The 15435-nt window shown below is 37.1% G+C and overlaps 1 protein-coding gene across 4 annotated transcripts in view; it reads right to left on the bottom strand.

Annotated features, from left to right (window-relative positions):
- EDEM3 (ER degradation enhancing alpha-mannosidase like protein 3) overlaps positions 1-15435 on the bottom strand; it is a 97033-nt gene that overhangs the window by 48256 nt on the left and 33342 nt on the right. For all 4 annotated transcript variants that reach the window (XM_082833487.1, XM_082833488.1, XM_082833489.1 and 1 more), the window contains exons 9-13: positions 4584-4681; positions 2841-2966; positions 2552-2635; positions 1388-1471; positions 724-848 (exon numbers count right to left, since the gene is read on the bottom strand). In XM_082833487.1, coding sequence (XP_082689613.1) covers positions 724-848; positions 1388-1471; positions 2552-2635; positions 2841-2966; positions 4584-4681 — 517 coding nt within the window. The remainder of the gene's footprint in view (positions 1-723; positions 849-1387; positions 1472-2551; positions 2636-2840; positions 2967-4583; positions 4682-15435) is intronic.

Genomic DNA, 15435 nt, shown 5'->3' with positions numbered 1-15435 from the left:
ATATTTGTGGAATGAACACTTGCTAACCAAATGAACAAACTTTAGTGTTCATTTAGAAATGTGTTGCTATGTTCTGGACAGTTAAAATAACAGAACCAAATGATCTCAGAATAACTGGAATGTTAGTGAATATCGTATTAACCAAAGGGTGCTTTTCATATCTTGAATATTCCATGTCGACTACATCTATCCAGCATCCAATGAAACAGAAACTGCCACTGGGCCTCCCCAGCTCTCCAAATCAGCAACACAATAAGAATATACACATTAACCACGACAACAGAATAAGAATATACACATTAACCACGATATTGCTTTTGAGGAATTCCTGACTGAACAGGAATCATAATCCAGATCATTAGTCATCATCTTGATAATTTCTAACATTTTACATAATATAAAAAACTATTAACAAAGAAGAAAACCCCAACTTTCCTAAAACTCCAAAGACCAAGGTTCTGAGGTTTAACAATCATTTATTCATCTATTTAAAAATCATTTGAGCACCAACTATATGCCAGGCACCATGGTAAAAACACAGACTTTTCAAACAATTTAAAATAAGCCTATTCAAGAGAGTTTAAAAAATAAGCACAATGAACTAAGGTTTGCATCTTCAAATACCCTTTGTAAAAGCATTAAGCTGATCTGAAATCTGACTCAAAATATTTTGTGTTGTTTCAGAGTTACCCTGAGGAAAGGGGAGGTTAGGAATTGTTTTACCTGTCCTCATGACTTCCAGTACGAACATCCTTCATGGCAGCAAATCCGCAAGGCACTCTAGCATATTTATTTAAATTTTCAATAAGTGTTTTCCCTACTTCAAGGTAGTAAGGATCTCCTGTAGCCTATTAAAAAGGAGAATATATGTATACATATACATAGCTTACATAGTACCATATAACCATTTATTTATCAAATATTTATTGAGTACCTACCAGGTGCCAGGCATTATATCAGGCACTAGAACACATGTTACATAGAACCTAGCTCTGAAAGTAAGTCATGGATCTGCTTTATGGATTTCTTAAATACACAGCTGGAAAGCTGCACAACTGTACATCTTAGGCTTTGGATGAAATTTCTAATGCCCAGAAAGGTTGCCTGATTAAAGGAAGGCAAGAGACATGCTTTAGAAAGCAGCTCTAGAATATAAAATTTCTCTTTAAAGAAATGCTTCGTAAGTATTTTGAAAAGGCATAAAACTTAGATGTCAGTTCTTGAATCTTTCAATAACTCTATGAACTGGGTGAATAAGAACCATGATATATCCAATCATTATAATATTAAACAAGAACTTTGAAAGCCGATACTATTACTATAAGATAGTGAGTTATCCAACAGAGAACAGGAGCTAAATAGCAAAAAGAGAGTTAAATTAGCTTACTTTATACAAGAAGTAGGTACTTTCTGCAAATTCTGGCCTTAAAGGATGTTGAGCCCAATGCACCCTGAAATCTGTGGTAAATGCCTAGACAAAACAACACATAAATAGGCATAAAAATGTGATTTAAAAAAGTATGTAGTTGTAGAATATATAGTATATAAATTAGATCACAAACAAGAAAAAATAGTTAAAATATTGATAACAATTTTCATATATAAAATGAAAATTATCACTGCTTAAAATCACAATTCATTTTTGTGAAGGCTGTTATTTTTACTAATTAAATGGAATTCCTTTTTTAAATGATCACTTTGGCTTATTAGGAAGCTTAGGAAAAGCTATGACCTCATTAATGCCACCACACAGGTCCTCATTGTCTGCATAATTGTGTTCTCTTCTTTTTTCTTATCTCCACTTTTTTCTCTTAGTTATTAAGTCTCTCACTCTCCTATTTCTATTTTAGCATATGCTTTTTTATGAGTCTCAAATCCTCTGTGGCTTGAAACAAACACTTTAGGAAGCCTTCTAAATTGGTGAGATGCTTAGATATCTCACAGAGGGTAGTCAATAAGTAGGGATAGAACAAGGCCATACACAAATTTGGAAATTTTTAATGGTACATTTCTGGAAAGCCAAAAGGTCTGCTGTTAAAATCTTATGGTATCAAGCTAGCAAGAATACTTATTACTAACATATAAAAACCAGGGAGAATAATTCTTAAGCAGCGTGAAGAAGAGCTAACATTTCCAAATTTCCAGGGAGCATGTGTGATCAGCAAGAGTATGTTCAATGTATACTGTTTTCATAAAATAAGCTTTAGAAAATAAAAAGTACAAAAGTCTCCCTAGCTGGTGGATAAGTGTAAAAGTTAGAATGAGACACTATGCAATGGCATGGATTAGAAAAGGTTGAGAAATACCAATTTGGGATTTTTTTTAACATTAAATTAGTAAACTATCAGCATTATCCTAAACTAGACTTCTCTTAATACATGAGGAAAAGGAAAAACATATACAATACTGTGTAAACCAAAAATATATTAAATAAGCTATTTAACCAGGAAAAATGAAAAAGAACAAACCAACCTTGAAGATGGCATTTTCTACCTTTAAACTAGCAATCTATAGTATATGTAAACTAGAATTCCAAAGATGATTTGCTTACCTCTGGTAGAAAATTGTGTTTTTTAATCACCTGATACAACATTTCATGAGTTTCAATAGCAGGTCTAATATCCCCCTTTAAGACCTAGAAACCAACAATAACAACAAAATTATCCAGTAAAATATGAGTTGACTTTATCTATAATCATTATATAAACAGAAAAATGTAGATTAATACAATTTTGAAGTGTGACTCTGTTTTGGTAATTCAATTTTAGAGATCACAAATGCACTGAATTATAATCATTTTACTTTAATATTAAGAGAAATAAAAGAGGTTTTTTTTTTACCTGCAAACCTGGAAAAAAGGCAAGCAAAGCATCCATCCAAGTCCGAGCATTCAGCATTGGCTTGTGGATATGCACATCAAGTAGAAGAGGTGGCTGGCTTATGTACCTCATTATGGCATCGTAGTGCTAAAAAAGATCACAATATGTGTTCATGAAAGTAGATGAAAAAAGCTGTACTATTCTAAACACAGCATATCATTAAATATATGAAGAAATGAAACCTGAATTTACATATGAATAAATTTACTAAGTAACTGTTAATTAACTATGGAAATAGTTAAATTCCTTTAGATGGAAATCTTTGTAAAATATACTATATATACTCCCCTGTGCTCTTAAACTCTGATGCAGAGTACTAAAAACTATAGATAAAATGGGACCTTCTGAAGGGTATAGACCTGAACATCACTATCCTGCAGGATTGTGGCCCAAGGATGCTCTTACGTCCTCTTGAAATATAGTTACAGGCTTCTATATCACAGAATTAGATTCATTTTCTCCTTTGTCTAGGAAGTTTGCTCCCTAGGCAGCTAACATAACATTCTGGTGCTTGTCTACCTAAACTAATGCATCCCATCACTGTTGCCACTCTTACGGTCCACTACTTCTGCCTTTTATGGTCTTAAAAACTCTTTTCCCCTTCTTTTATCTTCTCCTAGATATTTCTCAGCCTTGACAACAGGTTGAGCTGTCAGAGTCAATGACTGATAAAAAAAACCAATAAAAAAAAATCTGTCCTCATGCACCTCAAGAAAATCTTGTTATAATCTAATAAATGATATATTAAATGATATATGTAATAGTGTTTCTAAAAGTATTCAGTGATGACCTATTAGGACTTTTACCAGGTTTTCCCCTAACTCATCTATTATTTATTAACTATTATTGAGTACCTGACAGATCTTAAAGCACTGTTCTAATCAGTTCACATGCATTAGCTCATTTAATCCTCCCAATAAATAGTACTAGCATTCCCATTTTGTGGATAAGGAATAGAGGAAAATATCTAAGTTACTTGCCCAAAGCCACAAAACCAGTGGCACAACCAGGATTTAAACCCACACAGGAGAACTCTCATACTTTTAACCACTATATTGTACTATCTCACAATAATGTGGGTGAACTCATGGGTGGGCAAAGAAATGGTAAATTATTTTGAAAAGAATGTACTGACACAGCTGATGAGTTTACTACAGTTAATTTCAATTTGCTTTAATTACAGACAAAGGCGATCCAATAGGGTTCAATAATCTCTCCCTTCTCCCCTAAAAACATGCCTGTGAGTCTGATCCACACTTAAGACTTAACAGACCTTCTTTTGAAATGAATACCCACTGGTTTGTTCAAGTCTCCAAAGCCCTGCACACTTGGTGTGGTCAAGGACTAGGCCAAACTTCCAAACTATTCCAAAAAGAATTAGAATCCAAAGGAGAAGGCTTTGGATTTCAATAAATTCCCTTCCTTGTGTAAAAGATTAGGTAAAACTCAAATCTACATATTACTCACTGGAAAATCTTGAAAACTTCTGATGATAGATGAAAATAAAACTACTTTGTAATCTAGTTTTTGCAATGTATGTAGTGTTTACCCTGTCCCTGTCCAACATCATCAGGGAATACTGACCAAAAAACTACTACACATTTAAAAATAATTTTTCAGAATGTCACTTAGATGATTGAGTTTCTATCAAAATCTGGCAAATTAAATTGGTTCTAAACTTAATACAAAATTGGAACAACTTACTGTATTAAATCTTTCCAGAAAGCTGTCATCTCCAAGCAAGACGTAGGCTTTCAACAGATATTCATAATATGAATCAATCCCTGCTCCAACTCCACTATCTATGGAAAATACATATAAATGTGATTTTTTTATTAAACAAGTCTTAAAAATTCTTCATAGAATATAGTAAAGGTACCAGTACACTAAGAATGAAAACTTAGTCTAAACATGAAATTGTTGAAAGTAAAACTTACACATTTACAGAAATATTAACCTTACTACATGAATAATAGTTCCTTTGTTGACAATAGTTTGTATGTTAAAAAAAAAATCTTGCTTTGCAAAATTGGCTACAGAAGTCTTATTTTAAAGTCTTATTTAAAAGCAGAAGATACTAGTTTTAAGAATATTTTTAAAGCTTACTTTCTTAATGAGGAACTTCAAAGAGAAAGCACTAGCAGGTATTATTATGCAATTACTGGATCCTTAATCAGTTAGACATCAATCTTTACAGTTATAATATATATGAAAACAACACTGCTGCTGTTTGAAGGTGACAGTTCTAATTGCTGAAGCTAGCACAACTGCTGGCTTCTTCCTCTAAGATCATCATAGAGGACCAAAGAAAGAAAATAACAAGAAGAAAACTGTTAAGAACTTGGTGGGGGATGGAGGGGGAGGGCTTTGTTCTGGAGCAGAAGCAGCCAGGCATAGCTATGGAAGGATCAAACAGTAGAAAAACTGCTGGAGCTTTGCTCCTGCCTCTCTCCTACCACTGCCTTAAGATACAAAGTCTCCTCCCATGCCTGCTACAACTCAGATCTATGCTCCAGGTAGCCTCAGGAATAAAATCAGGGCACCACAGAAGTCCTGTGTGAGGAACTGAACTCAAAAAGAGGTGGGAACTAATTTTAGACATTCTCTTCCCCACCCTTTCCCCTCCAAACTCTTAAGGCTGGTGAATCACAATCTAAATTATAATTACAATTACAATCTTAGAAATCCCTATACTCAGGGCACACTCCAGGCCAATCAAATCAGAATCTCTAGGCGTCAAGGCATTGGTATTTTTAAAAACTTCTTAGAATTCATCCCTAAGATAACTGGGGCTGACAGGGATTGGAATTTGACCTCCCCACAAAGTAGGTGACAAGTGAACATGAACTTATAGGACAAAAACATTTAAGATGCATGACTTTTTGAAAAGAAGAAGTAAGTACTGGAGTAGGAGTTTATCAGAGGAAGAACATATTAGAACAGGCAAACCAAGAATTTAAAATTAATCTAATGGGGGGACGAGGGGAAGATGGGTGAAGAGTAAGACGCGGAGATCACCTTCCTCCCCACAGATACACCAGAACTACATCTACACGTGGAACAACTCCTACAGAACACCTACTGAACGCTGGCAGAAGACCTCAAACCTCCCAAAAGGGAAGAAAGTCCCCACGTACCTGAGTAGGGCAAAAGAAAAAAGAATAAACAGAGACAAAAGGCCAGGGATGGGACCTGCACCAGTGGGAGGGAGCTGTGAAGGAGGAAAGGTTTCCACACACTAGGAAGCCCCTTCACCGGTGGAGACTGCGGGTGGCGAAGGGGGAAAGCTTCGGCGCCGCGGAGGAGAGCACGGTAACAGGGGTGCGGAGGGCAAAGCGGAGAGATTCCCGCACAGAGCATCGGTGCAGACCAGCACTCACCAGCCCGAGAGGCTTGTCTGCTCACCCGCCGGGGCGGGCGGGGCTGGGAGCTGAGGCTCTAGCTTCGGAGGAGCGCGGGGAGAGGACTGGGGGTGGCGGCGTGAACACAGCCTGCAGGGACTTAGTGTGCCACGGCTAGACGGGAGGGAGTCCGGGGAAAAGTCTGGACCTGCCGAAGAGGCAAGAGACGTTTTCTTCCCTCTTTGTTTCCTGAGGAGAGGGGATTAAGAGCGCTGCATAAAGGAGCTCCAGAGATGGGCGCGAGCCGCGGCTAAAAGAGTGGACCCCAGAAACGGGCATGAGACACTAAGGCTGCTGCTGCGGCCACCAAGAAGCCTGTGTGCGAGCACAGGTCACTATCCACACCCCGCTTCTGGGGAGCCTGTGCAGCCCGCCACTGCCAGGGTCCCGGGATCCAGGGACAACTTCCCCGGGAGAACGCATGGCACGCCTCAGGATGGTGCAACGTCATGCTGGCCTCTGCCGCCGCAGGCTCGTCCCACACTCCGTACCCCTCCCTCCCCTCGGCCTGAGTGAGCCAGAGGCCCCGAAGCAGCTGCTCCTTTAACCCCGTCCTGTCTGAGTGAAGAACAGATGCCCTCCGGCGACCTACACTCAGAGGTGGGGCCAAATCCAAAGCGGAGCCCCTGGGAGTTGTAAGAACAAAGAAGAGAAAGGGAAATCTCTCCCAGCAGCCTCAAAAGCAGCGGATTAAAGCTCCACAATCAACTTGATGTACCCTGCATCTGTGGAATACATGAATAGACAACGAATCATCCCAAATTGAGGAGGTGGATTTTGAGAGCAAGATTTATGATTTTTTCCCCTTTTCCTCTTTTTGTCAGTGTGTATGTGTATGCTTCTGTGTGAGATTTTGTCTGTATAGCTTTGCTTCCACCATTTGTCACAGGGTTCTATCTGACCTTTTTCTGTTGTTGTTTTTGGGGGTTTTCTTTTTTCTTTAAAAAAATTTTTTTCTTCTTAATAATTATTTTTTATTTTAATAACCTTATTTTATTTAATCTTACTTTATTTTGTTTTCTTTCTTTCTTTCCTTTCTGCCCTCCCTCCTTCCTCCCTCACTCCCTCCCTCCTTTTCTTTCTTTCCTTTCTTTCTTTCTTTCTTTCTCTCTCTCTCTCTCCCTCCCTCCCTCTCTCCCTCCCTCCCTCTCTCTTTCTTCTTTTTCTCCCTTTTATTCTGAGCCGTGTGGATGCAAGGCTCTTGGTGCTGCAGCGAGGAGTCAATGCTGTGCCTCTGAGGTGGGAGAGCCAACTTCAGGACACTGGTCCACAACAGACCTCCCAGCTCCACATAATATCAAATGGTGAAAATTTCCCAGAGATCTCATTCTCAACACCAGCACCAGCTTCACTCAACGACCAGCAAGCTACAGTGCTGGACACCCTATGCCAAACAACTAGCAAGACAGGAACACAACCCCACCCATTAGCAGAGGCTGCATAAAATCATAATAAGTCCACAGACACCCCAAAACACACCAACAGACGTGGACCTGCCCACCAGAAAGACAAGATGCAGCCTCATCCACCAGAACACAGGCACTAGTCCCCTCCACTAGGAAGCCTACACAACCCACTGAACCAACCTGAGCCACTGGGGACAGACACCAAAAACAAAAGGAACTACGAACCTGCAGCCTGCAAGAAGGAGACCCCAAACACAGTAAGATAAACAAAATGAGAAGACAGAAAAACACACAGCAGATGAAGGAGCAAGATAAAAACCCACCAGACCTAACAAATGAAGAGGAAATAGGCAGCCTACCTGAAAAAGAATTCAGAATAATGATAGTAAAGATGATCCAAAATCTTGGAAACAGAATAGACATAATGCAAGAAACATTTAACAAGGACCTAGAAGAACTAAAGATGAAACAAGCAACGATGAACAACACAATAAATGAAATTAAAAATACTCTAGATGGGATCAATAGCAGAATAACTGAGGCAGGAGAACGGATAAGTGACCTGGAAGATAAAATAGTGGAAATAACTACTGCTGAGCAGAATAAAGAAAAAAGAATGAAAAGAACTGAGGACAGTCTCAGAGATCTCTGGGACAACATTAAACACACCAACATTCGCATTTTAGGGGTTCCAGAAGAAGAAGAGAAAAAGAAAGGGACTGAGAAAATATTTGAAGAGATTATAGTTGAAAACTTCCCTAATATGGGAAAGGAAATAGTTAATTAAGTCCAGGAAGCACACAGAGTCCCATACAGGATAAATCCAAGGAGAAACATGCCAAGACACATATGAATCAAACTGTCAAAAATTAAAAACAAAGAAAGCATATTAAAAGCAGCAAGGGGGCTTCCCTGGTGGCGCAGTGGTTGAGAATCTGCCTGCTAATGCAGGGGACACGGGTTCAAGCCCTGGTCTGGGAAGATCCCACATGCCGCGGAGCAACTAGGCCCGTGAGCCACAACTACTGAGCCTGCGCGTCTGGAGCCTGTGCTCCGCAACAAGAGAGGCCGCAATAGTAAGAGGCCCACGCACTGCGATGAAGAGTGGCCCCCCGCTTGCCACAACTGGAGAAAGCCCTCGCACAGAAAGGAAGACCCAACACAGCCCTAAATAAATAAATAAAGAATAAAAAAATAAAAGCAGCAAGGGAAAAACAACAAATAACACACAAGGGAATCCCCATAAGGTTAACAGCTGATCTTTCAGCAGAAACTCTGCAAGCCAGAAGGGACTGGCAGGACATATTTAAAGTGATGAAGGAGAAAAACCTGCAACCAAGATTACTCTACCCAGCTAGGTTCTCATTCAGATTTGATGGAGAAATTAAAACCTTTACAGACAAGCAAAAGCTGAGCGAGTTCAGCACCACCAAACCAGCATTACAACAAATGCTAAAGGAACCTCTCTAGGCAAGAAACACAAGAGAAGGAAAAGACCTACAATAACGAACCCAAAACAATTAAGAAAATGGGAATAGGAACATACATATCGATAATTACCTCAAATGTAAATGGACTAAATGCTCCCACCTAAAGACACAGATTAGCTTAATGGATACAAAAACAAGACCCATATATATGCTGTCTACAAGAGACCCACTTCAGACCTAGAGACACATACAGACTGAAAGTAAGGGGATGGAAAAAGATATTCCATGCAAATGGAAACCAAAAGAAAGCTGGAGTAGCAATTCTCATATCAGACAAAATAGACTTTAAAACAAAGACTATTAGAAGAGACAAAGAAGGACACTACATAATGATCAAGGGATCGATCCAAGAAGAAGATATAACAATTGTAAATATTTATGCACCCAACATAGGAGCACCTCAACACATAAGGCAAATACTAACAGCCATAAAAGTGGAAATCGACAGTAACACATTCATAGTAGGGGACTTTAACACCACACTTTCACCAATGGACAGATCATCCAAAATGAAAATAAAAAAGGAAACACAAGCTTTAAATGATACATTAAACACGATGGACTTAACTGATATTTATAGGACACTCCATCCAAAAACAACAGAATACACATTTTTCTCAAGTGCTCATGGATAGATCGTATCTTGGGTCACAAATCAAGCCTTGGTAAATTTAAGAAAATTGAAATTGTATCAAGTATTTTTTCCAACCACAACGCTATGAGACTAGATATCAATTACAGGAAAAGATCTGTAAAAAATACAAACACATGGAGGCTAAACAATACACTGCTTAATAACGAAGTGATCACTGAAGAAATCAAAGAGGAAATAAAAAAATACCTAGAAACAAATGACAATGGAGACACGACGACCCAAAACCTATGGGATGCAGCAAAAGCAGTTCTAAGAGGGAAGTTTATAGCAATACAATCCCACCTTAAGAAACAGGAAACATCTCGAATAAACAACCTAACCTTGCACCTAAAGCAATTAGAGAAAGAAGGACAAAAAACCCCTAAAGTTAGCAGAAGGAAAGAAATAATAAAAATCAGATCAGAAATAAATGAAAAAGAAATGAAGGAAACAATAGCAAAGATCAATAAAGCTAAATGCTGGTTCTTTGAGAAGATAAACAAAACAGATAAACCATTAGCCAGACTCAGCAAGAAAAAAAGGGAGAAGACTCAAATCAATAGAATTAGAAATGAAAAAGAAGTAACAACTGACACTGCAGAAATACAAAAGATCATGAGAGATTACTACAAGCAACTCTATGCCAATAAAATGGACAACCTGGAAGAAATAGACAAATTCTTAGAAATGCACAACGTTCCAAGACTGAATCAGGAATAAATAGAAAAAATGAACAGACCAATCACAAGCACTGAAAGTGAAACTGTGATTAAAAATCTTGCAACAAACGAAAGCCCAGGACCAGATGGCTTCACAGATGAATTCTATCAAACATTTAGAGAAGAGCTAACACCTATGCTTCTCAAACTCTTCCAAAACATAGCAGAGGGAGGAACACTCCCAAATTAATTCTACGAGGCCACCATCACCTTGATACCAAAACCAGAAAAGGATGTCACAAAGAAAGAAAACTACAGGCCAATATCACTGATGAACATAGATGCAAAAATCCTCAGCAAAATACTAGCAAACAGAATCCAACAGCACATTAAAAGGATCATACACCATGATCAAGTACGGTTTAGTCCAGGAATGCAAGGATTCTTCAATATACGCAAATCAATCAATGTGATAAACCATATTAACAAATTGAAGAAGAAAAACCATATGATCATCTCAATAGATGCAGAGAAAGCTTTTGACAGAATTCAACACCCATTTATGATAAAAACCCTGCAGAAAGTAGGCATAGAGGGAACTTTCCTCAACATAATAAAGGCCATATATGACAAACCCACAGCCAACATCGTCCTCAATGGTGAAAAACTGAAAGCATTTCCAGTAAGATTAGGAACAAGACAAGGTTGCCCACTCTCACCACTCTTATTCAGTATAGTTTTGGAAGTTTTAGCCACAGCAATCAATGAAGAAAAGGAAATAAAAGGAATGCAAATTGGAAAAGAAGAAGTAAAGCTGTCATTGTTTGCAGATGACATGATACTATACATAGAGAATCCTAAAGATGCTACCAGAAAACTACTAGAGCTAATCAATCAATTTGGTAAAGTAGCAGGATACAAAATTAATGCACAGAAATCTCTTGCATTCCTATACACTAGTGATGAAAAATCTGAAAGTGCAATCAAGAAAACACTCCCATTTACCATTGCAACAAAAGAATAAAATATCTAGGAATAAACCTACCTAAGGAGACAAAAGATCTGTATGCAGAAAATTATAAGACACTGACGAAAGAAATTAAAGATGATACAAATAGATGGAGAGATATACCATGTTCTTGGATTGGAAGAATCAACATTGTGAAAATGACTCTACTACCCAAAGCAATCTACAGAATCAATGCAATCCCTATCAAACTAACACTGGCATTTTTCACAGAACTAGAAAAGAAAATTCACAATATGTATGGAAACACAAAAGACCACGAATAGCCAAAGCAATCCTAAGAACGAAAAACGGAGCTGGAGGAATCAGGCTCCCTGACTTCAGACTATACTACAAAGCTACAGTAACCAAGACAGTATGGTACTGGCACAAAAACAGAAAGATAGATCAATGGAACAGGATAGAAAGCCCAGAGATAAACCCATGCACATATGGTCACCTTATCTTTGATAAAGGAGGCAGGAACGTACAGTGGAGAAAGGACAGCCTCTTCAATAAGTGGTGCTGGGAAAACTGGACAGGGACATGTAAAAGTATGAGATTAGATCACTCCCTAACACCATACACAAAAATAAGCTCAAAATGGATTAAAGACCTAAATGTAAGGCCAGACACTATCAAACTCTTACAGGAAAACACAGGCAGAACACTCTATGACATACATCACAGCAAGATCCTTTTTGACCCACCACCTAGAGAAATGGAAATAAAAACACAAATAAACAAATGGGACCTAATGAAACTTCAAAGCTTTTGCACAGCAAAGGAAACCATAAACAAGACCAAAAGACAACCCTCAGAATGGGAGAAAATATTTGCAAATGAAGCAACTGACAAAGGATTAATCTCCAAAATTTATAAGCAGCTCATGCAGCTCAATAAGAAAAAAACAAACAACCCAATCCAAAAATGGGCAGAAGACCTAAATAGACATTTCTCCAAAGAAGGTATACAGACTGCCAAGAAATACATGAAAGAATGCTCAACATCGTTAATCATTAGAGAAATGCAAATCAAAACTACAATGAGATATCATCTCATACCAGTCAGAATGGCCATCATCAAAAAATCTACAAACAATAAATGCTGGAGAGGGTGTGGAGAAAAGGGAACACTCCTGCACTGCTGGTGGGAATGTGAATTGGTACAGCCACTATGGAGAACAGTATGGAGGTTCCTTAAAAAATTACAAATAGAACTACCATATGACCCAGCAATCCCACTACTGGGCATATACCCTGAGAAAACCATAATTCAGAAAGAGTCATGTAACCAGAATGTTCATTGCAGCTCTATTTACAATAGCCCGGAAATGGAAACAACCTACGTGTCCATCATTGGATGAATGGATAAAGAAGATGTGGCATATATATACAATAGAATATTACTCAGCCATAAAAAGAAACGAAATTGAGCTATTTGTAATGAGGTGGATGGACCTAGAGTCTGTCGTACAGAGTGAAATAAGTCAGGAAGAGAAAGACAAATACCGTATGCTAGACACATATATGGAATTTAAGAAAAAAAAATGTCATGAAGAACGTAGGGGTAAGACAGGAATAAAGACACAGACCTACTAGAGAGTGGAGTTGAGGATATGGGGAGGGAGAAGGATAAGCTGTAACAAAGTGAGAGAGTGGCATGGACATATATACACTACCAAACGTAAAATAGATAGCTAGTGGGAAGCAGCCGCATAGCACAGGGAGATCAGCTCGGTGCTTTGTGACCACCTAGAGGGGTGGGATAGGGAGGGTGGAAGGGAGGCAGATTCAAGAGGGAAGAGATATGGGAACATATGTATATGTATAACTGATTCACTTTGTTATAAAGCAGAAACTAACACACTATTGCAAAGCAATTATACTCCAATAAAGATGTAAAAATAAATAAATAAATAAAATAAATAAAAAGAATAAAATTAGTGTAATAAACACACTAAAGAGATAGGGAAGATATCAGCAACACAAAAGGAGAAGAAAATAAATCATTAATTGAGAAGAAATTATGGAATAAAAATATAACAAAATTCCATAATAGATGCGATACATAGCATCTAGGATACAGCTGAAGAACAAATTAGCAAACTATAAGACTGCATGTAATAAAAGGAATTGCAAAAAGAGATATATAAAAATGAAAGAGATAAAATAACTTCTAAAAAAAGATCAACTTTCAGCAATTAAAAACACCAATTATATATTGAAAGGGCCCACAGAATATCAAAAGGAGAGATAAAGAAAATTCTACACATAAAATTATTGTGACATTTTCAGAAATTTCTCTTTGTCACTGATATTCTTAATTTTCCAGAGAAAAAGATCACAAATAAGGGCATAAAAATCAGAATAACAGATTTTTTAACAGGATGTAAGAAAACAATACAGTTATATTTTCAAAGACTTGAAAGAAAAGAACTTGAACAGAAAATTATTTACAGCCTAACAGTCTCTCAAATATGAAGCATAATAAAATTATTGTTAGACATGTAAGGCCTCAGAAGCTATTAAAAGCTACTGAGAACAGTTTGGGATAAATACTTATATAAGAAGAGAGGCAAATCTAAGAGATGTTGCAAGAAATATACAAAGTACAGGTGACAAAACACCTTGTTAAAGTTTATTATCTTTAAAGAAAGAGGGAGGGGGCAGCACTAAGAGCATAAGAAAAAAAGAAAACATTCATAATCAAAAAGAACTAAATATCTATATGATATCAACATAACAGAGGATGAGGGTTTGAACAGAAGGAAACAAAAGGATGGGAGAGCATGCTAAAGTTCATGTCTCACTAGAAGGTAAATATAGCTTTCAATTAAAAACAAAAGGATTAAAAGGAAACAGAAAAGGTGAGACACACTGAAATAATAAGGTAGTATAAATAAACCCAAATATATTTAAAATACCAATAAACAAGAATGGACTAAATTTACCAATTAAAAGACAAAGACTGACAAATGGATTTTTGTCAGTAAATCTGTAAAATCTATAAATTTTACAAAAGTTACACTTATGGCATGAGCCCCTGCAAAAATTGAAAGTAAAAGGACAGAAAAAGACTTATCAGGCAAATATTAAGCAAAATAAAGCCAGTGTAGCTGCACTACCAACATATAAAATAGACTTTAACACAGTATTATTAGAGATGGTCACTGCATAATGATGAAAGGTTCAACTAAGAAGAGACAGCAATTTTAAATGAATGCACCCAATGTATAAAGCAAAAATACAACTAAAAGGAGATACTAATAGGTCCACAATCATTATCAGAAATTTTATCCACCTTCTTTAATTCTTGATATGTCAAGCAAACAGAAAATCAGCAAGGACCTGCACAGCATTATTAACTGAACAAACTGACATATATAGAATTTTATAACCAAAAATTAGAAAATATATATATTTTTTCTTAAGCACAAGTGAAAGCTGACCATGTTCTAGGGCAAAAAGATAACCTTAATAAATTTCAAAGGTATAGGTATCACATAGATCATAAGTATCATATAATATCAATAATATTTTTTAAAAACACAAGTAACCCAATAGAAAATGGACAATATATAAGAACATCCACATTAAAAAAAAAAGGAAACATATATAGCCAATAAATACGAAGAAGTGTTCAACATCATTGGTGATCAAAGAAATACAAATCTAACCACTATGGGAAATCATTTGTACACCCATCTGATTGGCAAAATCTTTGAGTATGACAATGCAAAGTGTTGGGAGAGGATGCTGATCCACAGGATCTCTTTTATGTTGCAGGTGAAAGTGTAAAGTGGTGAAACAACTTTAGAAAACAATTTGACATGTCTCCTGAAGTTGAACTTTAACTTATCCTATGACCTAAAAATTCTACTCCTAGATATACAGACAAAAGAAACTTTTATACATGTATAACAGAAGAAACAAAAATATTCATGGCACTAGGGTTCAC

The sequence above is a fragment of the Leucopleurus acutus genome (genome assembly GCF_964270905.1).
Source record: "Leucopleurus acutus genome assembly, chromosome: 2".
NCBI lineage: Eukaryota > Metazoa > Chordata > Mammalia > Artiodactyla > Delphinidae > Leucopleurus > Leucopleurus acutus.
The sequence above is the reverse complement of the archived record's forward strand: the minus strand, read 5'-3'. Positions and strand labels throughout refer to the sequence as shown.